General features: G+C 41.2%; 1 protein-coding gene across 1 annotated transcript in view; it reads right to left on the reverse strand.

Annotated features, from left to right (window-relative positions):
• Window positions 1–21,439, reverse strand: part of si:dkey-22o22.2 (neural-cadherin) — a 246,362-nt gene that overhangs the window by 19,847 nt on the left and 205,076 nt on the right. The window contains exons 27-32 of the mRNA XM_043688104.1: window positions 17,284–17,464; window positions 11,822–11,988; window positions 10,446–10,710; window positions 6,044–6,224; window positions 4,776–5,029; window positions 2,253–2,407 (exon numbers count right to left, since the gene is read on the reverse strand). Coding sequence (XP_043544039.1) covers window positions 2,253–2,407; window positions 4,776–5,029; window positions 6,044–6,224; window positions 10,446–10,710; window positions 11,822–11,988; window positions 17,284–17,464 — 1,203 coding nt within the window. The remainder of the gene's footprint in view (window positions 1–2,252; window positions 2,408–4,775; window positions 5,030–6,043; window positions 6,225–10,445; window positions 10,711–11,821; window positions 11,989–17,283; window positions 17,465–21,439) is intronic.

The following is a 21,439-nucleotide window of genomic DNA, read 5'->3' on the forward strand; positions in this document are numbered from 1 at the left end:
ACTTTTTCCCTGGGTACAACAGAGTGTTACAAGGGGACATAAATTTAAGGTGAAGGGTGGAAGGTATAGGGGAGATGTCAGGGGTGGGTTCTTTACCCAGAGAGTGGTGGGAGCATGGAATGCGCTGCCTTGGGAGTGGTAGAATCAGAATCTTTGGTGACCTTTAAGTGGCAATTGGATAGGTACATGGATGGGTGCTTAAGCTAGGACAAATGTTCGGCACAACATCGTGGGCCGAAGGGCCTGTTCTGTGCTGTATTGACATTAGCTGTATCACACACCAAGACAGAACAAGGGAAGAAAAGGTAACTTTTGGTCTTCTCCCTTCATTCAGAACCTTTTTACTGACCTTCTTGAGACTTCCACAATCAGTTCTCCAACTCCTCCCTCCCCCACACTATTAAACCCACCATTCCTGGTTTTATACAGACAAGGCAAGGGAATTGGCCTGTGTCCTTATACCAGCGTCAGGTAGCAATTAAATTCATTAAGTCAGTCAAGAAGCAACCAGTCAAGTTAACTGGTAGCAATGAGAGAATGAAAATATTTAACATTGAATTTCAGGGATCCAGCAAAATTTCCCTGTGCTAATTGTCTCACCTCTCTCATTGCTAATAGTGCCAGACTTTGACTGGCACAGTTAAGGCTATTCAATCCTAAATATATTGCAAAACACACCCTTGATTTAAAGTACACAACAAAAACATTGGAAAAGTTAACTGGGCATACTGTTTATCCAACAACATAGGTAGAAGTACCACACCAGGTTGCTCAAGGATTTCAAAACATGTTCAGAATGAACTGGTTCTGCCAGAAGATAAGATCATACTCTTAGCTGACTTTAGTTTCTAGGTGAAAGTTAGGACCGTAGATGCTGCAGAGTCAGTGTCGAAAAGTGTGGCACTGAAAAAGCACAGCAGGTCAGGCAGCATCCAAGGAGAAGGAGAGTCCACATTTCAGGCATAAACCCTTTATCAGTTTGTTGGTGACTTTTATGCAGATGAAGTTGGAACTAATTAACATTGAACAATCAAAATGATTCATTCTGGCAGCAGCAATGGGTATGTTCTCCTGCGATTGAGAGACAGTGGCAGCAGCTGCAAGAACATTCTCCTAGCATTTGGGGCCAGCGGCAGCAGCAGCAGAAGAAAGCTCTTCCAGTGATCGGGGACGGCGGTGCCGGTAGCAGCAGGACTCTTTAAGATGGCGGCACCAGCAAGGTAACATCTGTAGCCGAAGCGGCTGGGTGGTGGCCTGGTCTGGCAGCAGAGCCAGGGTTTCTTGGTTGCGGGCCGAGTGTGGGTTCAACAGTGTCGGCAAAGTGTGCCCAGCAGCAAAGACGAGCTCCGTGCAATGGGGCAAATCCCACATTGGGTTGGTCCAGTGCAGGCAGCGGTGGGGTGATGCAGGTCTCCCTTGAGGCTAGATCCGGCATGGACTGGGTCAGAAAGACGTTCTTCTGAACTTTTTACTTGTTTATTTTTCTAATTCATTCCTATGACCTGTAACGCTGGACTATTTATTTCTTTACTTTTCTAATTTTTTTTTGTTTCCTAAGAATTTGTACCTAAGATGGTTCTGTAATGCGATGACTGTAAACTTTTCACTGTACTCATTTACGTACATATGGCAATAAAGCTAATACAATTCAATTCTCAGAATCAATCAGCGAGAGCAAACCAGTGGTACTAGCAAGGCCAGTCCTTGCAGGACTGCGATCATCCAGGGATTATCTATTCCTAAATACCCTTGAAAAGTTGGTGATGAGCTGCCTCCCTGAACCACGACAGAATACCAGGTGTGCTTTCACCACATGGACTATCAGTTAGGAAATATTAGCATCATCAATAATGAAGAAAGAGTGAGTATATGCCCAGCTGGCATCTCTTCGCCACTGGGCACACTTTGTTGACACTGTTGAAGTTGGTTTTAAAGGCAATACTTCTTATGCCTTGTCCTTCTAGAAAGTGAAAGTGACTGAGTTTGGACACTATTTGTACTTTGTATTATCCATCTCCAACAAAAAAGTGAAACTGGTTACTTTCAGTTGCTGATACATAAGATGCTTGAACCCAGCTCAGAGAGGAAACTTTATTCCTTCAGTTTGGGCCGATTATAATTTTAGATCCTGAGCTGAAAGCACAGCAAAACTAGGCACTTCAGCAGCATTTTGCAAAGCAGAGCAAAAAAAAAGCAGCCCAGACATTTAATTCTAACTGTTTGTAGAAGAAAGGTTAAACAACCTTGCATACCTGGTCTTCTTCTCCACCTCCTTCTTCATCATAATTTAGAATATTTTCCCGTACATCCTCCCAACTTTCATGCTCAACAGGTATGTGATAAACTCCTCCTTTCTGGAATTTGGTTTTTCCACACATGCCCCATACACTGAAGCCAATTACCAGAACTGAAACAGCAGAGATAAAGTTGTGACAGGATCATGTTTAAGATTTCGCACCCATAAAATTAACTCCATCTCTGTAAATAGTATACCATTACTCAGAGAAAAAGGCTGCAGTAGTGTCTATTATTCAATTAACATTGTTAACCTTGATAAAGTAATTGAGTTAGTGATGGTATGTTAAAATAATCATAATTGCAAAATCTAGCTCAGTCTCTACTACACCATCTCAAAACAAACTCATTCTTCAATATGTGGAGTCAGATATAACCCCTCTACTGTGAACAAACAGACACCAGTTTTCAATTGGATAATTCAGTTTGGGATGAGGGAAGGCAGTCCTGAAAATCACAAATTAGACAGATAAAGCACAAACAAATTTCTCTAGCAGTTAGCATAAGTTCAGTTATGGGTTTCTTTACTTAAGTGGAAAATGTCAGATGGAAAATCAATATTGTTTGCAGATGCCCTCTTCTAGTATAAATATTTCATTTCTATTCAATGTTACACTGAAATTCCCTTTAAGTACATTAGACAAACAATGCAAAGTAATTGGAAGAATAGAGAACCTGACAGAGTATCAATATATTTGAGTAGGGCAGGATTGTGGGTTTGTTTATGGTTTGTGTTACCTGAATGCCAACATAGCCACAATCTTTGGACATTCTCACATCATGTAGATTGCATTAGCTCAAAACTTACCAGCACCTTCTCATCAGCTATTCAGCATTAGCCAAAGATACTGGAATTGCCAGCAGTGCTTGCTTCCCATGAGCAAATAAAAAAAAGTGTTGAATGGCCTCCCTTTGTGCTGTAAGTATCAATGATTCTAACATGTTTAGAATCTCCACTACTAGAAAATCCAGTATCTTTGGGTTTGCTGTAGTACTGTGAATGAAGTAACTCTTACTCTGATGTTCATCCTCATGGATGGTTACTGAGTAACATCTGGAGAGTCAATCACCTGCCTGCTTTCCCAACCAAGAATTGTATGTGTTATTGTGTTAAGTAATTTACCATTACTTATGCTTAGAGGTTTGCCCTTTTGTTGCCTCTGGGGCATTTCTGCACAAAATGGCAATACGAGGCAGCAGTTCCTATTTCCATGGTGAGCATGGAAGCATGGTTGTGATTTATTTAAAATAAACTAGCTTTAGAATTAATAGGATCTTGTGTACATTAGTAGGATTGTACAACCAATCAAGATACACAAGCTCCTGTTTAGAAGATCAGAAGAGTTTTCTTTTAGTAAGCTTAAAGCAATCACCCAAAGCTTAGAGAGTTAAAACTCACACAACACCAAGTTATAGTCCAACAAGTTTAATTGGAAGCACTAGCCTTTGGAGTGCCGCTCCTTCATCCAGTGGTTGACAACCACCTGATGAAGGAACGGTGCTCCGAAAGCTAGTGCTTCCAATTAAACCTATTGGACTATAACCTGGCGTTTTGTGAGTTTTAACTTTGTACACCCCAGTCCAACACCGGCATCTCCAAATCAAAGCTTAGAGAGGTTTTTGTTTCATTCTTACTACTGTTTTCAGCAGACCTGTGAAGTTCTTGGTTGAAGATGGCAGGATAGACCAGTGTTTCTGAGAAAGGAAGGATGTGGTAAAATTAGATTAGTTTAGAGTAAAGAGTTGGTGATGTTCCAAGTCCAGAACTGTTGGGATAAAACCCTGAAGATATTTCTTAAAATTGGTTAAATTTAAACTTGGGTGTATAATAGCACCAGAAAGAAGTTATCTGCAATTCCACACTGTAATTTGAAATTATGTGATGTAAAGCAACTGAGGTGTTAGAGAAGAGACTCTGAGCACTGCACAAGTGGTGTTTTCATGTACAATGCAAGGTATGTTTTTGCATCTCATACCACGTGTTCATTTTAGTACTATAAAAAAGCCATTGCTTTTCTTTTCAATTTATAAATGAGTGCCATAGGATGATGGGATTATATTTTTACTGTATTTAAAAATCTTTGAATTTGTATTAAGATAGAATAAATCAAACTATCATACCTTCATTTTTTTTGTTAATGAACTTTTGTTGTTTTAAAAAAAAACCTATAGCATTGTGTGCTTATGTTTCAGTGTTACAACCAAAACAAAACAAAATATGATCTATCAAGCCCCAAGTTTCAGACTTGGATCAGATTTGTTCAGTAACTACATCAGCTGGAATCATAATAGCATAGATGAACACTTCAAGGAATACAAATGAATCTGGCTCTTGAAAGTTTAACACAAAGGTAACAGCAGACAGACGTATAATTAGTGCATATTGAGAAATTATGTGATGTCATATGACATCAGCAAAGATGCCAAATGAGACAACTTTGGTTAGAGCAGGAGCATGCTGGTAATAACTAATGAGCTACCTAATAAGAGGAGGAGGCACGTGCTGACAGCTAGGATAGAGTTGATGTTCAGCACTGCTGGAATTCCTGAAGTCACCATGCTGATCTCACACTGCTGTCCTTTGTAACCTTCTTTGCAATGGCAGACAAACATATCCAGTGTTTGAGCAACACATGTGCCCCCGTTCCGACATGTCCATGCTCCACACGGCAACATTGCACAGTGTTCAACGCCTGTACCATTACTAATCACCAACACTTGACCACTTGGACACCTGCATTAGACATGGACAAGAATGAAAACCTTTCAGAAGAGAATTAAGCATATTTTTGTCTCAGTTTTCCCATTTCTCCCTCACGCTTATTTTGATAATGCTGCCTTTGAATCAAACACAAGAAAGCAATTCTTCTCCCAACTTTTGCTTCCTGTAGGAAAAAGTCTGTCCATAATTGGCATCTTGATGGCAAGTACAAATCAGCAAGTCACCAGCTGGGAAACTATGACTGCAGACTGTGAATATTTATTTGACCATAATAACTGTATCATGCTGTTTCTTTTCTCAGTATTTTGTATGATGATTACAAATATGACTGTAGATTTAACATGACTGGAAAGTATAAAAAAAAGCAGTAAGGTCACAATATTTGTATATTTTCAAGTAGTTAATTGACTGGATTTAAATAGTGAAACTCCAGATTCGCTATTGCTGAGCACTGTGCATTAATGCTGTTTATGATTAATGGAACTACTAACCCTCCAGGTTGGAGTTTCCAAGAATTAGTGTTTAATTTCCAGGATGTTACTGTGAGCAAGCTCAGGAGATTAAGCTTATGCGCATCAAAACATTTTAAACGTTTTCTTTCATTTGAAAGTATAGGTGTTAAGGGAAGAAAGACTGTTTAACTATCAAGGATCATTCAAGTGGATTATGAAGAGTTTGTTCAGTTTCTAACTGGCACGTGGTGTCAGTACAATAATAAGCTGTTACATTGGTTCTTTAAAAGCAGGAGTATGTGATCAGTGCAGGCGGAATGAAACCACCAGACGTAACCCAACTTTGGTTACTAGTGTCAAAACAGGAAGTGTTAGAGAAACTCCTCCGCTCTGGGAACATCTGTCGAAAGTAAAAAACTGTTTAATGTTTTGAGTGCAATAAGACTCTTCTTCAAAGAGCGCTGTCAGCCCTGCTTTATTTTTATTTTAGTTCTCCACCATCCACTTTTTGCTTAATAACTGGAGATTCATTGCACAATACATTAGTGTTTACAAAGTGTTTGCAATCTTGTACCTGCACTCATATTTTCTCCATAAATCCACACAATAAAATGGAACAGAGCAGGGCCTGCTGCTACAGGCATCTGAGTGGCAGCCAACTGTTATACCCTGTCGTTCAAGGGTAGCAGTTAACATTGTATTTGTTCCATCCAGTGGTAAGAGATGACCATTTAGTCGAACATCACGCATGCAGCCTAAATTCAAGCAAAGACACAAGTGTTTAGCTTTCTCACTAAACATTTCAGCCATGATTTAATATGTATGCAATAAAATCAAACAGTTTTTAGATCAGCTACTTAAAAACCTTAGCATCCTTTGTTCAATATTATGGGTCTACTTACAGCACATAGACTGCAGCTGTTCAAGGAAACAGCTCATCATCACCACCACCTTTTTAAGGACAACAAGGGATAGGCAATAAAGGTGACCCAGCCAGCAACACACTCATCCTGTTAATGAATACCATTTCTTCTCAATTGTTAATCAGCTCATTTTCAATGTATATTACTTCACTTTACTCATTAATTAAGGGGATAGTTTCCTGCTGCTGGGGCTCTGCCCTTACGATTGATCCAAAGTGAGTCAACCATTAACGTTCTATCCATCCCAATGAAAAACTGCCTTCACTGTCAAAACCAGTCACCAGCAGTTAAACATAAAATAAAAAGGGAAGTTGGGAAGGTGAGGGTTGAGCTACTGTCCCTGAGAAATGTCAACCTTCTAATGTGTCCACCTCGGCAATGCACTCCTTCTGCTTTGAATTGTGGTTCAAGGAATCCAAGATTTCCCCAGCCATGTTTCTCAGAGACAGGATGTGGTGTCCATGCAGTTCAGAGGCAGGATCACATTTCAGAAACTCACACTTCTCTGGCCTGAGATGAAAATTTTGGACAAAATGCATAACAGATGATTACTGTTGGACATAGTTTTAGGAAATGAAGTTGGGTACTAGAAGGGACATCAGTGGAAGAGCACTTTGGTACCAGTGACTGTATTTCAGTATAGAAAAGGACAAAGGCAGACCAAATCATCAAGTGGTGAAAGATCAAATTTAGGAAGCTGAGACATGATACAGCAAAAATGAAGTTGAAACAATTATGTGATGCTAAGTCAGCATCAGATAAGTGGGAGGATTCAGACAGAATTCAGGAAAAAAATTTATTCCTGTTAAGAAAAATACATTCCCAATTCCAAAGAACGTTAGGTACAAAGTTACATACAGGGAACGTTAAGGTAAAAAGAAGTTTAAGGCAGATACTAAGTGCTTATACTTAAAGGAGCATAGAAAGAACAGAGCAGAATTCAAAATGGAAATTAGGAAGGCAAAGAGAGGACAAAACATTTTTGGCAAATAAAATCAAGAAAAGCCCAGAGCTTATTAAAACATAAAGATCAAGATGATAGCTCAGCAAAGAAAATGGCTTATTGGAAACCAAAGAACGTAACTGGTGTAGGTTTAGGTATGGTTTTTAATGAATATATTGTTCCATTGAAGAAGAGGTTGATGCTTACATTATAGTTAAAAAGGAGAAGCATGATATATTGAATAGAATAAGTATAGAAAATAAATAAAATAAATCACTGGATGCCAACAAATGACTGGCAGCACTTGCTCTCATGCCATCTTTAAAAGGCTACTGTGTGCCCACCCTAGCAATGAAATACTGGAACTGCCCTGCTTTGTCAAGAATATTTCCAGAAGTTACCAGAAAAGGAGAAAATGGCATCACAGTTCGCTGACAGGAACATAGATGTCGCCACCTGAGTTGGTGCCCCACTCTACAATCGCCAGCCATACCGTAAGAAGGTCAATGATATTTTCTGCTGCTCCAGGGTCAGTGCCATGTTCTTCTTTCTGCTGTGTCACACGCATTTCTGCTGTTGCATCCTTCTCCCAACAAGGCTCATGCTGTGCCACTCTCGCTGCTCCCTGCAGCATCTTCTGTCACTCACACGTATCCCATCATCACTGGTCGCACCCTCACAACTCCTAGCCAACTAACCCTTAATGGTCTCTACACTGCTTACACATTTGCTCAGGATTCACCCACCTGCACCAGCACCAGCACTGATGGCTGCATTATCCACTTTTATCTCATTCAATTTCTCCTTTTCTGTCACTGCCGGAGAAGACAGCATATAACAGAGCAAAGGGAGCCCATAAAGGTCTGGGAGTGTACCCAATCTTAGGCTCTACAGCCTCACAAAAGGACAGAATCCTGGCCCACACAGAAGTCCAGGACCACTCCTAGGCGATGCCAGAACGTTAAGGTAAAAAGAAGTTTAAGGCAGATAAACTTATATCTCACCAACCAAATAAGAACCCCGCTGTCAGTGTCATTCTTTGCAAAGCTCTGCTAACCACTAACCAGGATGCTTTCACTCTCTCAGCATTTTGCAGGTACTGCCACATCTCCATTACATCAGAGGTGAAATGAACAGTTCTCTCAGAAACCACCTCCACAATCTCTGAGCATAAAAGCAACAAGAGCACAGAGAGGTGTTGGCAAGGCAGGCTCCTTCACTCCCACCCCAGCACCAACTCAGGGACTGACATTTCGGAGGGATCAGTAGTGTTGGAGAGAGAGAAGAGGGAAAGAGGAGAGAGAGAGAGAGAGAGAGTGTGAGAGAGAGAGAGAGTGTGTGTGTGTGTGTCTGTGAGAGCGTGTGTGTGTTTTTGTCTGTGAGTGTGAATGTGTATGTGTGAGAGAGTGTTGGTGTGTGTGGGAGATTGTGTGTGGGAGAATATGGGTACGTGTGTGAATGTGAGTGAGTGTGTTCTGAGAGAGTGTGTGTGAATGCGAGTGAGTGTGTCTGTATGTGAGTGTGAATGTGGTGTGTGTCTGAGAGAGTGTGTGTGTGAGAGAGAGTGTGTTTGTGTGTGTGAAAAGAGAGTGTGTGAGTGTGAGAGTGAGTCTGTGTGAGAGAGTGTTTCCATGTGTATGTGAGAGTATGTGTGTGTGAATGTGAATGAGTGAGTGTGTGTCTGTCTGTGTGTGAATGTGAATGTGTGTGTGTTTGGGGGATGGGGAAAACACAATCTGGGGAGTAACTCACTGCAACAGCTCCCAGTTGGCCAGGGGAGAGAAACACTCCAAGTTGCTGAAATTTGGAGAACTGCCAGAGACGAGACATCAGTTCAGCCCCAGGGAGGAGAGGACCCACTGGAGTGAGCAATCAGTGACTTCATCCACATGCACAGGGAAGGAACAGGAGCAGCAGAGAGGTATGTGGGAGGCAATGCCACTGCAGTAGTGCAGGGAACCAGGTGACTGTCTGGCTGCCATGGAGAGCCTCAGAGGCTGCTGGAGAGCTGCATACTCTCCAAAATCCAAAATGTTGGTCCTTTGGCATGAAGGCATGTTAGCAGGGAAACAGAGACCCTGGCATGCACTCCAGGTGCCCTATGCTCACAAGGAGACAGGATGGTGCCAGGATGCACCCAGGGCAGAGGGAGAACCCCAGACAGCCAGCTCAGAAGTCTCCACTTAGGACAGGCCTTCCACCTCACCCCACCAGAACCCCAGCCCCTCTGAACCTCTGACCCTCTACATCACAAGGTTGCCTACTGACTGCACATGCATTGTGTCTGACATAGTACTGCAGTGAGACTGACATAGCACAGTGCCATATAACAACATATCCACACCATTGACTGAGAGCTTGCCTTGTTTTGTGACCTTACAGCGATGTTAGTGAACACTAAGATAGCAAGCAAGCCAGCCTGAGATGCGGCTTGGACCAATCTATGAACTAGGTCCCTGTCATACACGTGAGGTGTCCCTGCAAAAGATTGTCAATGCTATTTGCCAGTGCACTCAGCAATGCAAGTCAGTGTTTCCTAAGCTGTCTGTAAGTGTATCAGAGATGAGCCACGATGGTCATGAGGGGTTGGCAAATGTCAGATGCCAATGTCTGTGAACGAGAGGTGGTGCATCTGGTGCCTATGCATCGTGGCCTGAGATATGCTTGGTCCTAAGCAACATGGAGGTCCTTCAGACCAAGAGGCATCTGAATTTGTCAGTAGCCACTTCGGTTTCCATGATCAGCTTTCCCGGCATCAAGCTTGTTCGGCATATTTGGTGAGATAGAAAGCTGAACATTAATGAGGTGAGTTGGGTCACTAACAAGCAGCAACTACCCTTAAATGTCAAGTCACTGCTGTCTGCTGAGAAACCCACCTTGCCCCTGGTCAAAAGCATAAAAGATGGAAGGTGATGCTCCTGATATCAAGATGGGCCTTGTCAGACTTCACATTCAATTCTGCCCCAAATCTCACCAGCCCCATCATAGTTTTGATCCCTATTTGATTCTGGACTATTGTGGATGTTTCTGCAGCTATATACAACATCTTGCTCCAGAGCAGCTTTTAAACAATCTGTAATCTTGATCCAGTATTGTGTATTATGTTGTACCTTGGAAATAATTTGGTGAATGCTCCAGAAGGCTTTTACCCAGCACCAGACTTGAAGGATTGATGACTATTTCTCTGTGGATGCCAAGAGAAGCTGTCACCTGATGGGCTCCCCCTCCATCGTTAAGGTGTAATGTAAATTCATTGTCATGTCGATCCATGTTTAGGAGGGACCACTGGCCGTTGTCCACACGCATTGTTTGCAGTTTCAATGAATGTTCCCAATCACCAAGGTTGACACGGATCCCAAAATATCCACCAGTAATCTAACTCACAGAAAAAAAAAACATAAAAGAGAAGAAACATTTGAAATTTTTAATAATCTTACCAACAATTACCTCAAGATTACCGCTGATAAGAAACTTAACAGGACCAGCTTTTTGCAGTTAACAGGACCAAATATATACAATTGTTCTGGATTCCCTATCACAGGAAAGAACTTAGCTGCATCTAACCTAACAATTCTTTTTATTATTTTCAGACTTCAGCTAAGCTTCCCCCTAAATCTTATAAACTGAAGGAAATATAAGCCATGTTTATGCGCCATGTACTCATGACGTAAACCTTCAAATCGTGCTATCATTACAGGGAACCTAGCCTGTAGCCCCTGCATCAACCTCTGCCCTCACCAAAGTCAATAAATAGAAGAGAAATACTCCAGCTGCTGGAAATGTGAAATAAAAACAGAAAGCTCAGGAGGTCTGGCAGCATCTGTGGAGAGAACCTCTGCCAGTAAGTTTGATTTAAGGCAAAGTTGCTTCATTATTTAAGTGAGTTATGCTATAAATAAAGTATAACAATGATGTGTTTATCCCCTGCATTACATTTCTATTACTTAGTGTGTGTGTTTTATATTGATTACATGGGTCTCTTGATCAACCATAGATGCTAGTTAATAAAAGGTTTACTGTTTTGCATCCATTCTTTTGAGATAAAGGCTAATATTTGCTTTCTTAATGACTTTTTATACCACTGCATTAGCTTTTAGCTATTTGTGTATTTGAACACAAATTTTTATGTTGTTTTCACAGTCCCTAGTCTCCCGCAGTTAAAAGAAAGTTCAGTTTTTGTATTCAGATGTAAAATCGATGACTTTAAACTTCCCCACATCAAATTCCATCTTATATTTTTGTCTTCATTTAGAGTCTCCAAAGAATTATGTGATAGAATGTCCTAAACACGTTCCTGAGATGATGCATGAATTCACATGAAAATTTGGATACTATTATAAAGTTACATGGTAGCATGCCTAAAACGTTACTGAGAGGTTCTGATTGCATCACAAAGCCTGATAGTTTTAAAGCTAAATTCTGGGAAAAGCTATGGCTGGTGTATAGCCGATGCATGCAAGTTTTGAACAAAACATTTCATTGCTACCTCCAATATAATGTATTCACTGGTGTCCTTAGATGCTAGACTGAAGAGTGAACAGTTGGGATGTCGGGTACGAAGCATCAGCTGCACTTGTGTTCTGCGAGTGCTAAGTGCTCCTTTCTGCTGGTACTGAATCAGACTGTCCTTTTCAAAGGACCATTCAGGCAAAGCTATGGGCAAAACAAAAGATGAAGAGCTATTCAAAATCTAAGTAATTACAGCACAAAGAATAAATCTCGGTTAACTGAATAACACTCATTGTCTTTTTACATTTAATTTAAATTTTAAAAATTCTTATAGCATGTGAAGAGGGCAATTAGTGGATTGCATATTTCTACTACACTGTGTTAACTCAATGTTAAACTACATTGTAAGAGATATGCACTACTACCTGAGATTTGTTTTTCCCTATAAAATGTGCCAATAGAATTAAAATCAAGTATTCCTACTGTTCCAGGGAGAATACAAATTTTGTATAATGACAGCATTCTGGATGTGTAGGGACTTTCCTCATAAGAAATGAGAAATAGCCCTTACTATCAATATTACATAGTCCTTTACATATGGATAAAAAACATAATCTACTACTTTTGGAAACAGAAAAAACAATTAAATAGATTTAGTCATTGCTGTTTATTACAATTATACAACTGTCCTTTGAGGCATTTTCTTGCTTATTTTGATATCCTGTAATTACAAAGCCAAACAAAATCTTTTTATTAAGAGCTTCCATCTTATTGAGGAACATTCATATCAATCCAAATTCAACAATCTGCTCTGAAACTTCTGCTCAAATTCTAACAGCTGTGACAAATTCCACTACTGCAGTTGAGACAACCACAACAATCAACAACATTCTCAACAAAAAATAAATTCACACTATCTCTCAGATGTAATGGATCCTTTGGAATATTCCAGGATGTAGTTCCAGATCTGCATCACTTATAAATTCTAATCAGTTCTTCCTTGGGTCAGATGGTAAATGTGCACCAGTTGAAATCTATCCATTGGTTTTTGAGACATATTTTTTACAGACTAACAAACAGGATGACAGCAAATCATTCACTTGAGTGAGGTAACAGAGGGCTGTTGGTGCTTATGACAATGTCCCACTCAATGCCATGGAAAAATCGACAAAAGGAAGAAATCCAGATAAAGCAAATACAGTTTGACATTTATTCTTCTTCTGTTTTATCTTCTGAGCAGCTCACATCAGCTTAGATGGTGGTCAGAAAATGGGATATCATAGTCACTGCAATCAATTCGCAGTGTATCCAAGTTTCCACTCATTAAAATTGATGACAGCATTTTCAGGTTTAAAATTGGAGGAAGTAATATAGTGATGCAAAGATGGCTTACTCCAGGGTTCCTCCTCTCTACATGGGAAGGCAGCTGGCCTCCTCTTACCAATTATTAGAGTCATAAAGATGTACAGCATGGAAACAGACCCTTCGGTCCAACCCATCCATGCCGACCAGATATCCCAACCCAATCTAGTCCCACTTGCAAGCACCCAGCCCATATCCCTCCAAACCATTTCTATTCATATACCCATCCAAATGCCTCTTAAATGTTGCAATTATACCAGCCTCCACCACATCCTCTGGCAGCTCATTCCATACACGTACCACCCTCTGTGTGAAAAAGTTGCCCCTTAAGTCTCTTTTATATCTTTCCCCTCTAACCCTAAACCTTCTGGACTCCCCAATCCCAAAGAAAAGACTTTGTCTATTTATCCGATCCATGCCCCTCATTATTTTGTAAACGTCTATAAAGTCACCCCTCAGCCTCCAACGCTCCAGGGAAAACAGCCCCAGCCTGTTCAGCCTCTCCCTGTAGCTCAGATCCTGGCAACATCCTTGTAATTCTTTTCTAAACCCTTTCAAGTTTCACAAGGGTGAATGCAATCAGTTTAAGATTACAAAGCAAGAGGGAGATCATTAACCTCAGTCTGCTCTGTCACCATAGCAAGGCCATTTCAGTTTATATGGAAGTTTCTCCTTAGATATTAGAAAATTGAACATTCTTCAAACTCCTCAACACCACTTCCAGCAATGATGTCAGGCATTCCATGTATTCACCTCAGCCTGCACAGTTGTATTGCAACTAAACACAAATCACTGAAATATATTATTCAATGTACGTAAGACCTATCATATGCACCTGAGTAAGAGTGGGGACTAGCAACACCACATTGTACAGGATTGTTATGGGTGGCCAGGGATCATTTAAAAGTGAAAGGGTACCACCAGCGATGTGAAAATATATTATGTCTTTCAATTCTTATAACATTGCTGGTAATATGGTCTATATAGCACAAACTAATATTGAAGATGTTAATATCCACATCTGCACCCACAAATCTCAGTCCACCATCACCACTCCCTGCTGTGTCACTTCCTAAGTCTCACTGAAAATAGAACCAAATTAATACTAATTCTCTTGTCCCCCAGCCAAATTCAGAAATGAAGGTCGAGAACAAGGCAATGACACATTGAGCTGAAGCTGCACTGTAATTGCAGTTAACAGGAAAATTTGTCCAATTCTTCACTTCTCAATAACACAATTGTCTTCATTCCTATTTCTTCTACAAATGATTCTGACATCAAATCTGTAATTCCAGGTTTTTCCACAGGATGGCAGTGTTAATACAAAGCAGTATAAAATCTGCTGTTACTCTGCACGTCTCCTCCAAAGGTAAGATTGTCGTCTTTCTCAATCTGAGATAGGAGTTATATTTGATCTCAATTTTGCTTTACTGTTCTGGGATGATAGGCAAGAATTGGGACACATCAAACAATCTAATGCTGTTCCTTGCCCCAACATCAATTTCCTCCTCTTTTCTCTTGTTTTTCCTGTTCGTGGTAAGAAAGTGCCTGTGGGGAGGCAGGTCCTTGTGGGTTGCAGCATTTCCCTGCAAACTTGCAATGTCTCCACAAACACTCAGAACTGTGAGAAAAAAAATGGCAGTAAAAGGTGCTGGATGAGTGGGCAATTGGTCTCCAAGTTGCCACACAAAAAGGAAGAAACAAAAAAAAACAAATTTTAAAAAAGGCTTGCATTTACATAGCACCATTAGTAACCACAGACATCGGAAAGGAGTTTGCAGGTGATGGCACACCTGTAGAAGTATAGTTCCTGTTCTAATTTAGGAAATGCAACATTTAATCTGAATACCGAAAACTCCCACAAATAGCAAATGACCTGATTTTTTTAAAAATGAAATTGGGTTTGAATAGAATAGAAAAGCCTTTATTGTCACATGCACTCAATGAGTGCAGTGAAAAGCTTGTAATGTTGCCTGTCGCGCCATCTTAGGTACAGTGTACCTAGGTACAGATACTTTAAGTGTTGTTACAGACTAAAAAAAACTACAGGTAAGCATGGGAATAAAATTTAAAAGTCCAGAATGATCATAAAAGTGTCTATAAAGTGCTTATGATTGAGAAATTCTTGAGGTTTAAATATTGGCCAGAAGACTGGGATAATTCATCTGGAGGGGACAAACTACTAGGTTTTTATTAAGCATCGATATCAGTTATGGCCTCATTGGTCAAGGAGCTGAAAATGTGTTGCTGGAAAAGCGCAGCAGGTCAGGCAGCATCCAAGGAGCAGGAGAATCGACGTTTCGGGCATGACCCCTTCTTCAGGAAGCCCCCTGAAGAAGGACTCATGCCCGAAACGTTGATTCTCCTGCTCCTTGGATGCTGCCTGACCTGCTGCGCTTTTCCAGCAACACATTTTCAGCTCTGATCTCCAGCATCTGCAGTCGTCACTTTCTCCTCATTGGTCAAGGAATCTGATTCTTGTTTGGAGGCTTGTGTGAAGGGCAGAAAGTGGTTCCTGGTCACAGATTTGCTGTTTCTCTCCCTTTCCTTCCTCTGTTAGAACCAGAAGTGAACAGATACGAGGCAAATTTGGGGTTCGGGTTTGGGATTATTCCAAACTTTCATGTTCAACCCAACACAAACCTGCCTGTTTTTGGAGGTTCCAAGTATCCACTGAGTCAAAGCTCCAACACCTTGCCTAGTGTGACAGTAAGGAAAGCATCAATCAAACTATTTTGCAACAAGAGTTCCTTGAATTTGTGGTTTGCCCAATCAAACAAATAGGCAAAAGTGAGGACTGCAGATGCTGGAGATCAGAGTCTAGATTAGAGTGGTGTTGGAAAAGCACAGCCGGTCAGGCAGCATCTGAGGAGCAGGAAAATCAACATTTCAGGCAAAATCCCTTCATCAGGACTGAAGACAGGGAGCCTCCAGGGTGGAGAGATAAATGGGAGGAGGTGGGGCTGGAGAGAAGGTAGCAAAGAGTACAATAGGTGGATGGGGGTGGGGATGAAGGTGATAGGTCAGAAAGGAGCGTGGAGCGGATAGGAAGATTGGCAGGTAGGACAGGTCATGAGGATGGTGCTGAGCTGGAAGGTTGGAACTGGGGTAGGGTGGGGGGAGGGGAAACTGGTGAAGTCCACATTGATGCCATGGGGTTGAAGTGTTCCGAGGCGGAAGATAAGGCATTTTTCCTCCAGACATCGGGTGGTGAGGGAGTGGCGGTGGAGGAGTCCTAGGATCTGCATGTCCTCGGCAGAGTGGGAGGGGGAGTTGAAATGTTGGACCACTGGGCGGTGGGGTTGATTGGTGCGGGTGTCTCTGAGATGTTCCCTAAAGCGCTCTGTTAGGAGGCATCCAGTCTCCCCAGTGTAGAGGAGACCGCATCGGGAGCAACGGATACAATAAATGACATTGGTGGATGTGCAGGTGAAACTTTGATGGATATAGAAGGCTCCTTTGGGGCCTTGAATAAGGTGAGGGGGGAGGTTTGGGTGCAGGTTTTGCAATTCCTGCGGTGGCAGGGGAGGGTACCAGGAAGGGAGGGTGGATTGTTGGGGGGCGTTGACCTGACCAGGTAGTCACAGAGAGAACAGTCTTTGCGGAAAGGGGTGGGGAGGGAAATATATCCCTGGTGGTAGGGTCCGTTTGGAGATGGCGGAAATGTCGGCGGATGATACGGTTTATGCGAAGGTTGGTAGGGTGGAAGGTGAGCACCAGGGGCGTTCTGTCCTAATACGCACATGAGCATAATGAATAACTTGATGCTACTAAAACTGCATGGTAATGTTTGGTTTTGCATCAAATGTCTCTGATGCTCAGCCATTGCACCATTATAAAGCTTTTCACATAATATTTTAATATGCAGTGCATGGGGAAAATGTAGCATTATTGAAAAAGCATTTTACTTATTTTCTCTCACTCCAAATGTCCATCTGCACTCAGTTGGATCAGCCATCATCCAACTCAATACCAGAGAAGGCTCAAGAGGCTGAAAGGTCTCCTCATGTTCCTATTTCTTATGGTCATATGGAAAAGTGGGTAATTAGTTTCAGAAGAAATTATTGAAGCAAAGGAAACTGGCAAAAGGAAAAATATTTTGGCAATCAATCGTGATATTCCAAGATCTGTCATTACCTTTGTCACACTTATATCCGGTATAGCCTGGTTTACAGTCACAGCTGAAGGAACCCCATTCTCCTAAACACTTGCCATGAATACCACAAGAGTATGTCCCAGCACTACGGCAAACTCCATCCGTCACTGCACAGCCTGGGGTACTGTTTAGGAATTCTGCAGGATTTGCCAGGTCATACACCTAACACCAGAGAGAAATGAGCAGTTTAGGAGACACACATAAAACTTGAAAATTATTGTAGCAACATATAAATGAAAATTTTTCAAGTTACTGTTTAGGGTATAAACTAAATCACAAAAACTTAAATAAATGACACAACATGCATTAATAGATAACGATCAGAAGTGGATATTTCATGCAAGGCATTTAGAATTTTGAGAATATTAACAAAGATGTTTTTTTTTCTTTTTTTATATAAATTATATTTTCCTCTTATCCCTCTTACAATCCCTCCATTCAGCCTAAGGCTAGGGATGTGATTGTTGCCAGGTCTGTGCTGATGCTATCTTGGAATTGTCCAGGAGGAAGTGATTGAGATCAGCAACTTCCAATTAATAACAAAATACTCTTAAATATAGAGCACTATTTGTTGTGTGGTCAACTGCAGATGAGTTTGGCTATATGCTCAAACCCTCCTGTAGCTTGACTCCGTTGCAGAACTGATACCCATATCCCATGAATGAATAAAAAAATCACCTCTTGTCCCTCCCAATGATATTAAAGGGGCTAGCAATATGTGGGTGAAGTGTGCATTTGAGCAATTTTGCACAATAGGAATTAATTAGTAGTAAGTTAGCACACACGACATTCAGCGCTGAAGATCAAACACATCTGCTGCTGGAACAAAGGACTTCTTTGTTTGTTGGCTGCTTTGAGTTTATGTACTGGAGTTAATTTAGCCAATCAGTGATCAATACATGGAGGGTACTGAATTGCAATGGGAATAAATATTGCTCACAAACCACTAATAAAGAAACAACTTTACTCAGACTGTTCATGTGGGAAATGGGCAAGGTTAAAGCAGGAAAGCAAGTAAGCAGAAAGTACAAATTATTAACCAGACACATATTCCCTTCTCATTCCTTGTCAGCATTTCGCAGGGACTGTTCCTTCTGGGACACCTGGTCCACCTATCCTCCACTCCTAACACCCTCCAACACCTCCCACAGCACCTTCTCATGCAGTCACAGAATGTTTACTTGCTCTCTCCTCACTATCCAAGGCCCTAGATATACATTCCTACAATTTACTTGCACTTTGCTCAATCTAGTCTACTGTATTTGCTGCTCACAGTGTGTCTCTTCTACATTGTGGATGCAAAACACAAACTAGATGACGGCTTTCTGGAATACGTATGTTCTGTCTTCAAACATGATCTCAAGCTTCCAGTTACCTGCTGCTTCAACACAAAACCATACTTTCCACCAACATTTCTGTCTCAGGCCTTCTGCGGTATTTCAGTGAGATTCAGCGTAAGCTGCAAAACAGCATTTCATTTACTACTTAGGAGCTTGCAGCTTTCAGGACTGATATCGTGTTCAATAATCTTAGGACCTGAACACCTTGCTTCCATGTCCTTTACCCAACCCCATTGCCTCAGCACTGTTATGACAGGCTGCTTTCAGCACAGCCAACTCATTTTGACCTATTCATGGTTTCCATTATCAGATTTTCTTTTTCCCTGGCTTACTATCTATCCCTTTGTCTGCCTAAATATCTCTCTCTTTCGCGCTCTCTCCCTCTCTGAGTTCTGTCTGCACGTATTTTGTTCTTCCTAACCCCCACTGGATCCCCCTGTCTTCAGCATATATACCACCTTGTCCTAGCCAGTAACAAAAGGGTGACTGGACCCAAAACATTAACTTTGCTTTCTCTCCACAGGTGCTGCCAGACCCGCTGAGTTTCTCCAGCAATTTCTGTTTTCCTATAAATGATTAAATTGCTTTAATATAAATGAAGCACAAACTTTCTTTGTGACCTAAGTGAAAAGTCAGAATCCACAGCTAAGTGTCTGTTTACAGAGTGTGGATGTCAGTGGCTAGGCCAGCATTTATTGCCCATTGTAATATATCAGGCTCTTGAGAACCTGGTGAGGAGCTGCCTTCTTGAACCACTGCAGTTCACCTTGTGTAGGTACATCTACAAGGTTATAGAGGGAGTTCCAGGAATTTCACCTGCCAATAGTTAAGGATATAATTCTAAATCAGGATAGCTTGGGGAAGAACTTACCTCCCCTTATGTGTTCCTCCCTTTATCCTTAAAGGTGGTAGGGTTTGTGGAAGGTGCTGTCAAAAGAGCCTTGATAATTTATTGTATTGCAATATGGTCATAGCCCTGTGTTGTAGCTTCACCTCATTTTTATGTAAGTCTGATGCAGTTTCTGATATGTACAGCTGAACTCATCAATGAAACAGGGTTGACATCCCAGCTTGATGGTAATGGTAGAGTATGGGGTATACCAGGTCATGAAGTTACAAATGGTTGAGTGTCATTCTGCTGCTGCCAATGACCCATAGAATCTAGGATGCGCTGATATAAGGTGCTAGGTCTTATCAAACTTGGTCCATTTAGCCATACAGAATGATGTAGGGCAGCCTCATGGTAATGACAAGACTTTGACTCCACAATGACTGTCTGGTGGTAACTCTTATTTATACTGTCATGGACATATTCATCTGCAGTAGGCAGTTTAGCGAGATTGATTTAAGTTTTTCCCTTTTCTTGGTTTCTTCAGAGACCCAATATAGGTACATAGGACAAGAGAATCAGAAGTACGCCATTGATGTAGGCATTCTATTGATTTTGCTCCACCATTCAATTAGACCATTGCCCGTACTCTCTCCAAGTGTCTCGATGTCATTAGTTTCCAGACATCTAGCGATTACTATCCTGAACATGCTCAACGATTGAATATGAATTTCAAGCACTGTGGGATAGTGAATTCCAAACATTCACCAGACTCTGGGTGAAGAAATCCCTCCTCACACCAGTCTTCAATGCCTAACCCTTCTCCTAACATTACAGCCCCTCGTATTAGAATCAACATCTTATGTACACCCTTTCTGTAATGCCCTATAAGAAATTTCTAGTTTCAGTAAGGTCAGCCCTCATACGTCAAATTTCTAGGGAATACCGACCCAGTCTCCTTAATCTCATCTCATAAAACAATTCCAACATCTCAGTGATTAATCTGATGAACCTCTGTCACACTTCAAATATAAGTAGCAATCCTTAGCTAAGGGAATCAAAACTATAAACAATACTCCAACTCTAGACTCATCAAGGCTCTGTACAATTGCAGAAAGACATCTTTCCTCCTGCACTCAAATCCCTTTGTGATGATGGTCAATATACCATTGGACTTCCTAATTGCTTGCTGCATCTGCTAACTTTAAGTGACTAATGAATGAGGACACCCAGGTCCCCTTTGGACTTCAGCACTTTCTAATGAAATATTCTGCTTTTACTGTTTTTTTTTAACCAATGGTATTAATTTTATGTTTTTCCACATTATATTTCATTGCCATACTCGATCCCATTCACTTTGCTTGTCCAAATCTTCACAAAAACCTCTCTGCATCCTCTTCACAACTGATGTCGTCAGCAAATTTGGAAATACTTCAGCTGGTGCCTACATCCAAATCATTTATAAATATTGTGAGCATGTGGAGACATGGTTCTTATTCTTCTACCATCCTGCTCATAACAACCTGCCATCCTGAGAATGATCTGTTTATTCCTACTCTCTGCTTTCTGTCTATGAACCAATCACAATTCACACTGGTATATTTCTCCCAGTCCCATGAACTTTAATTTTATTTACTAACCTCCTGCATGTGACCTCATTAAAGGGCTTCTAAAAATACCACTACAGCAAATCCATTACAATGATGTAAGTGATATCCTAACAAATTAAGACCATAAGCCATAGGAGCAGAAGTAAGGCCATTCGGCCCATCGAGTCCACTCCGCCATTCAATCATGGCTGATGGGCATTTCAACTCCACTTACCCGCATTCTCCCCGTAGCCCTTAATTCCTTGTGACATCAAGAATTTATCAATCTCTGCCTTGAAGACATTTAGCATCCCGACCTCCAATGCACTCCGCAGCAATGAATTCCACAGGCCCACCACTCTCTGGCTGAAGAAATATC

The sequence above is a fragment of the Chiloscyllium plagiosum genome, chromosome 4, assembly GCF_004010195.1.
Source record: "Chiloscyllium plagiosum isolate BGI_BamShark_2017 chromosome 4, ASM401019v2, whole genome shotgun sequence".
NCBI lineage: Eukaryota > Metazoa > Chordata > Chondrichthyes > Orectolobiformes > Hemiscylliidae > Chiloscyllium > Chiloscyllium plagiosum.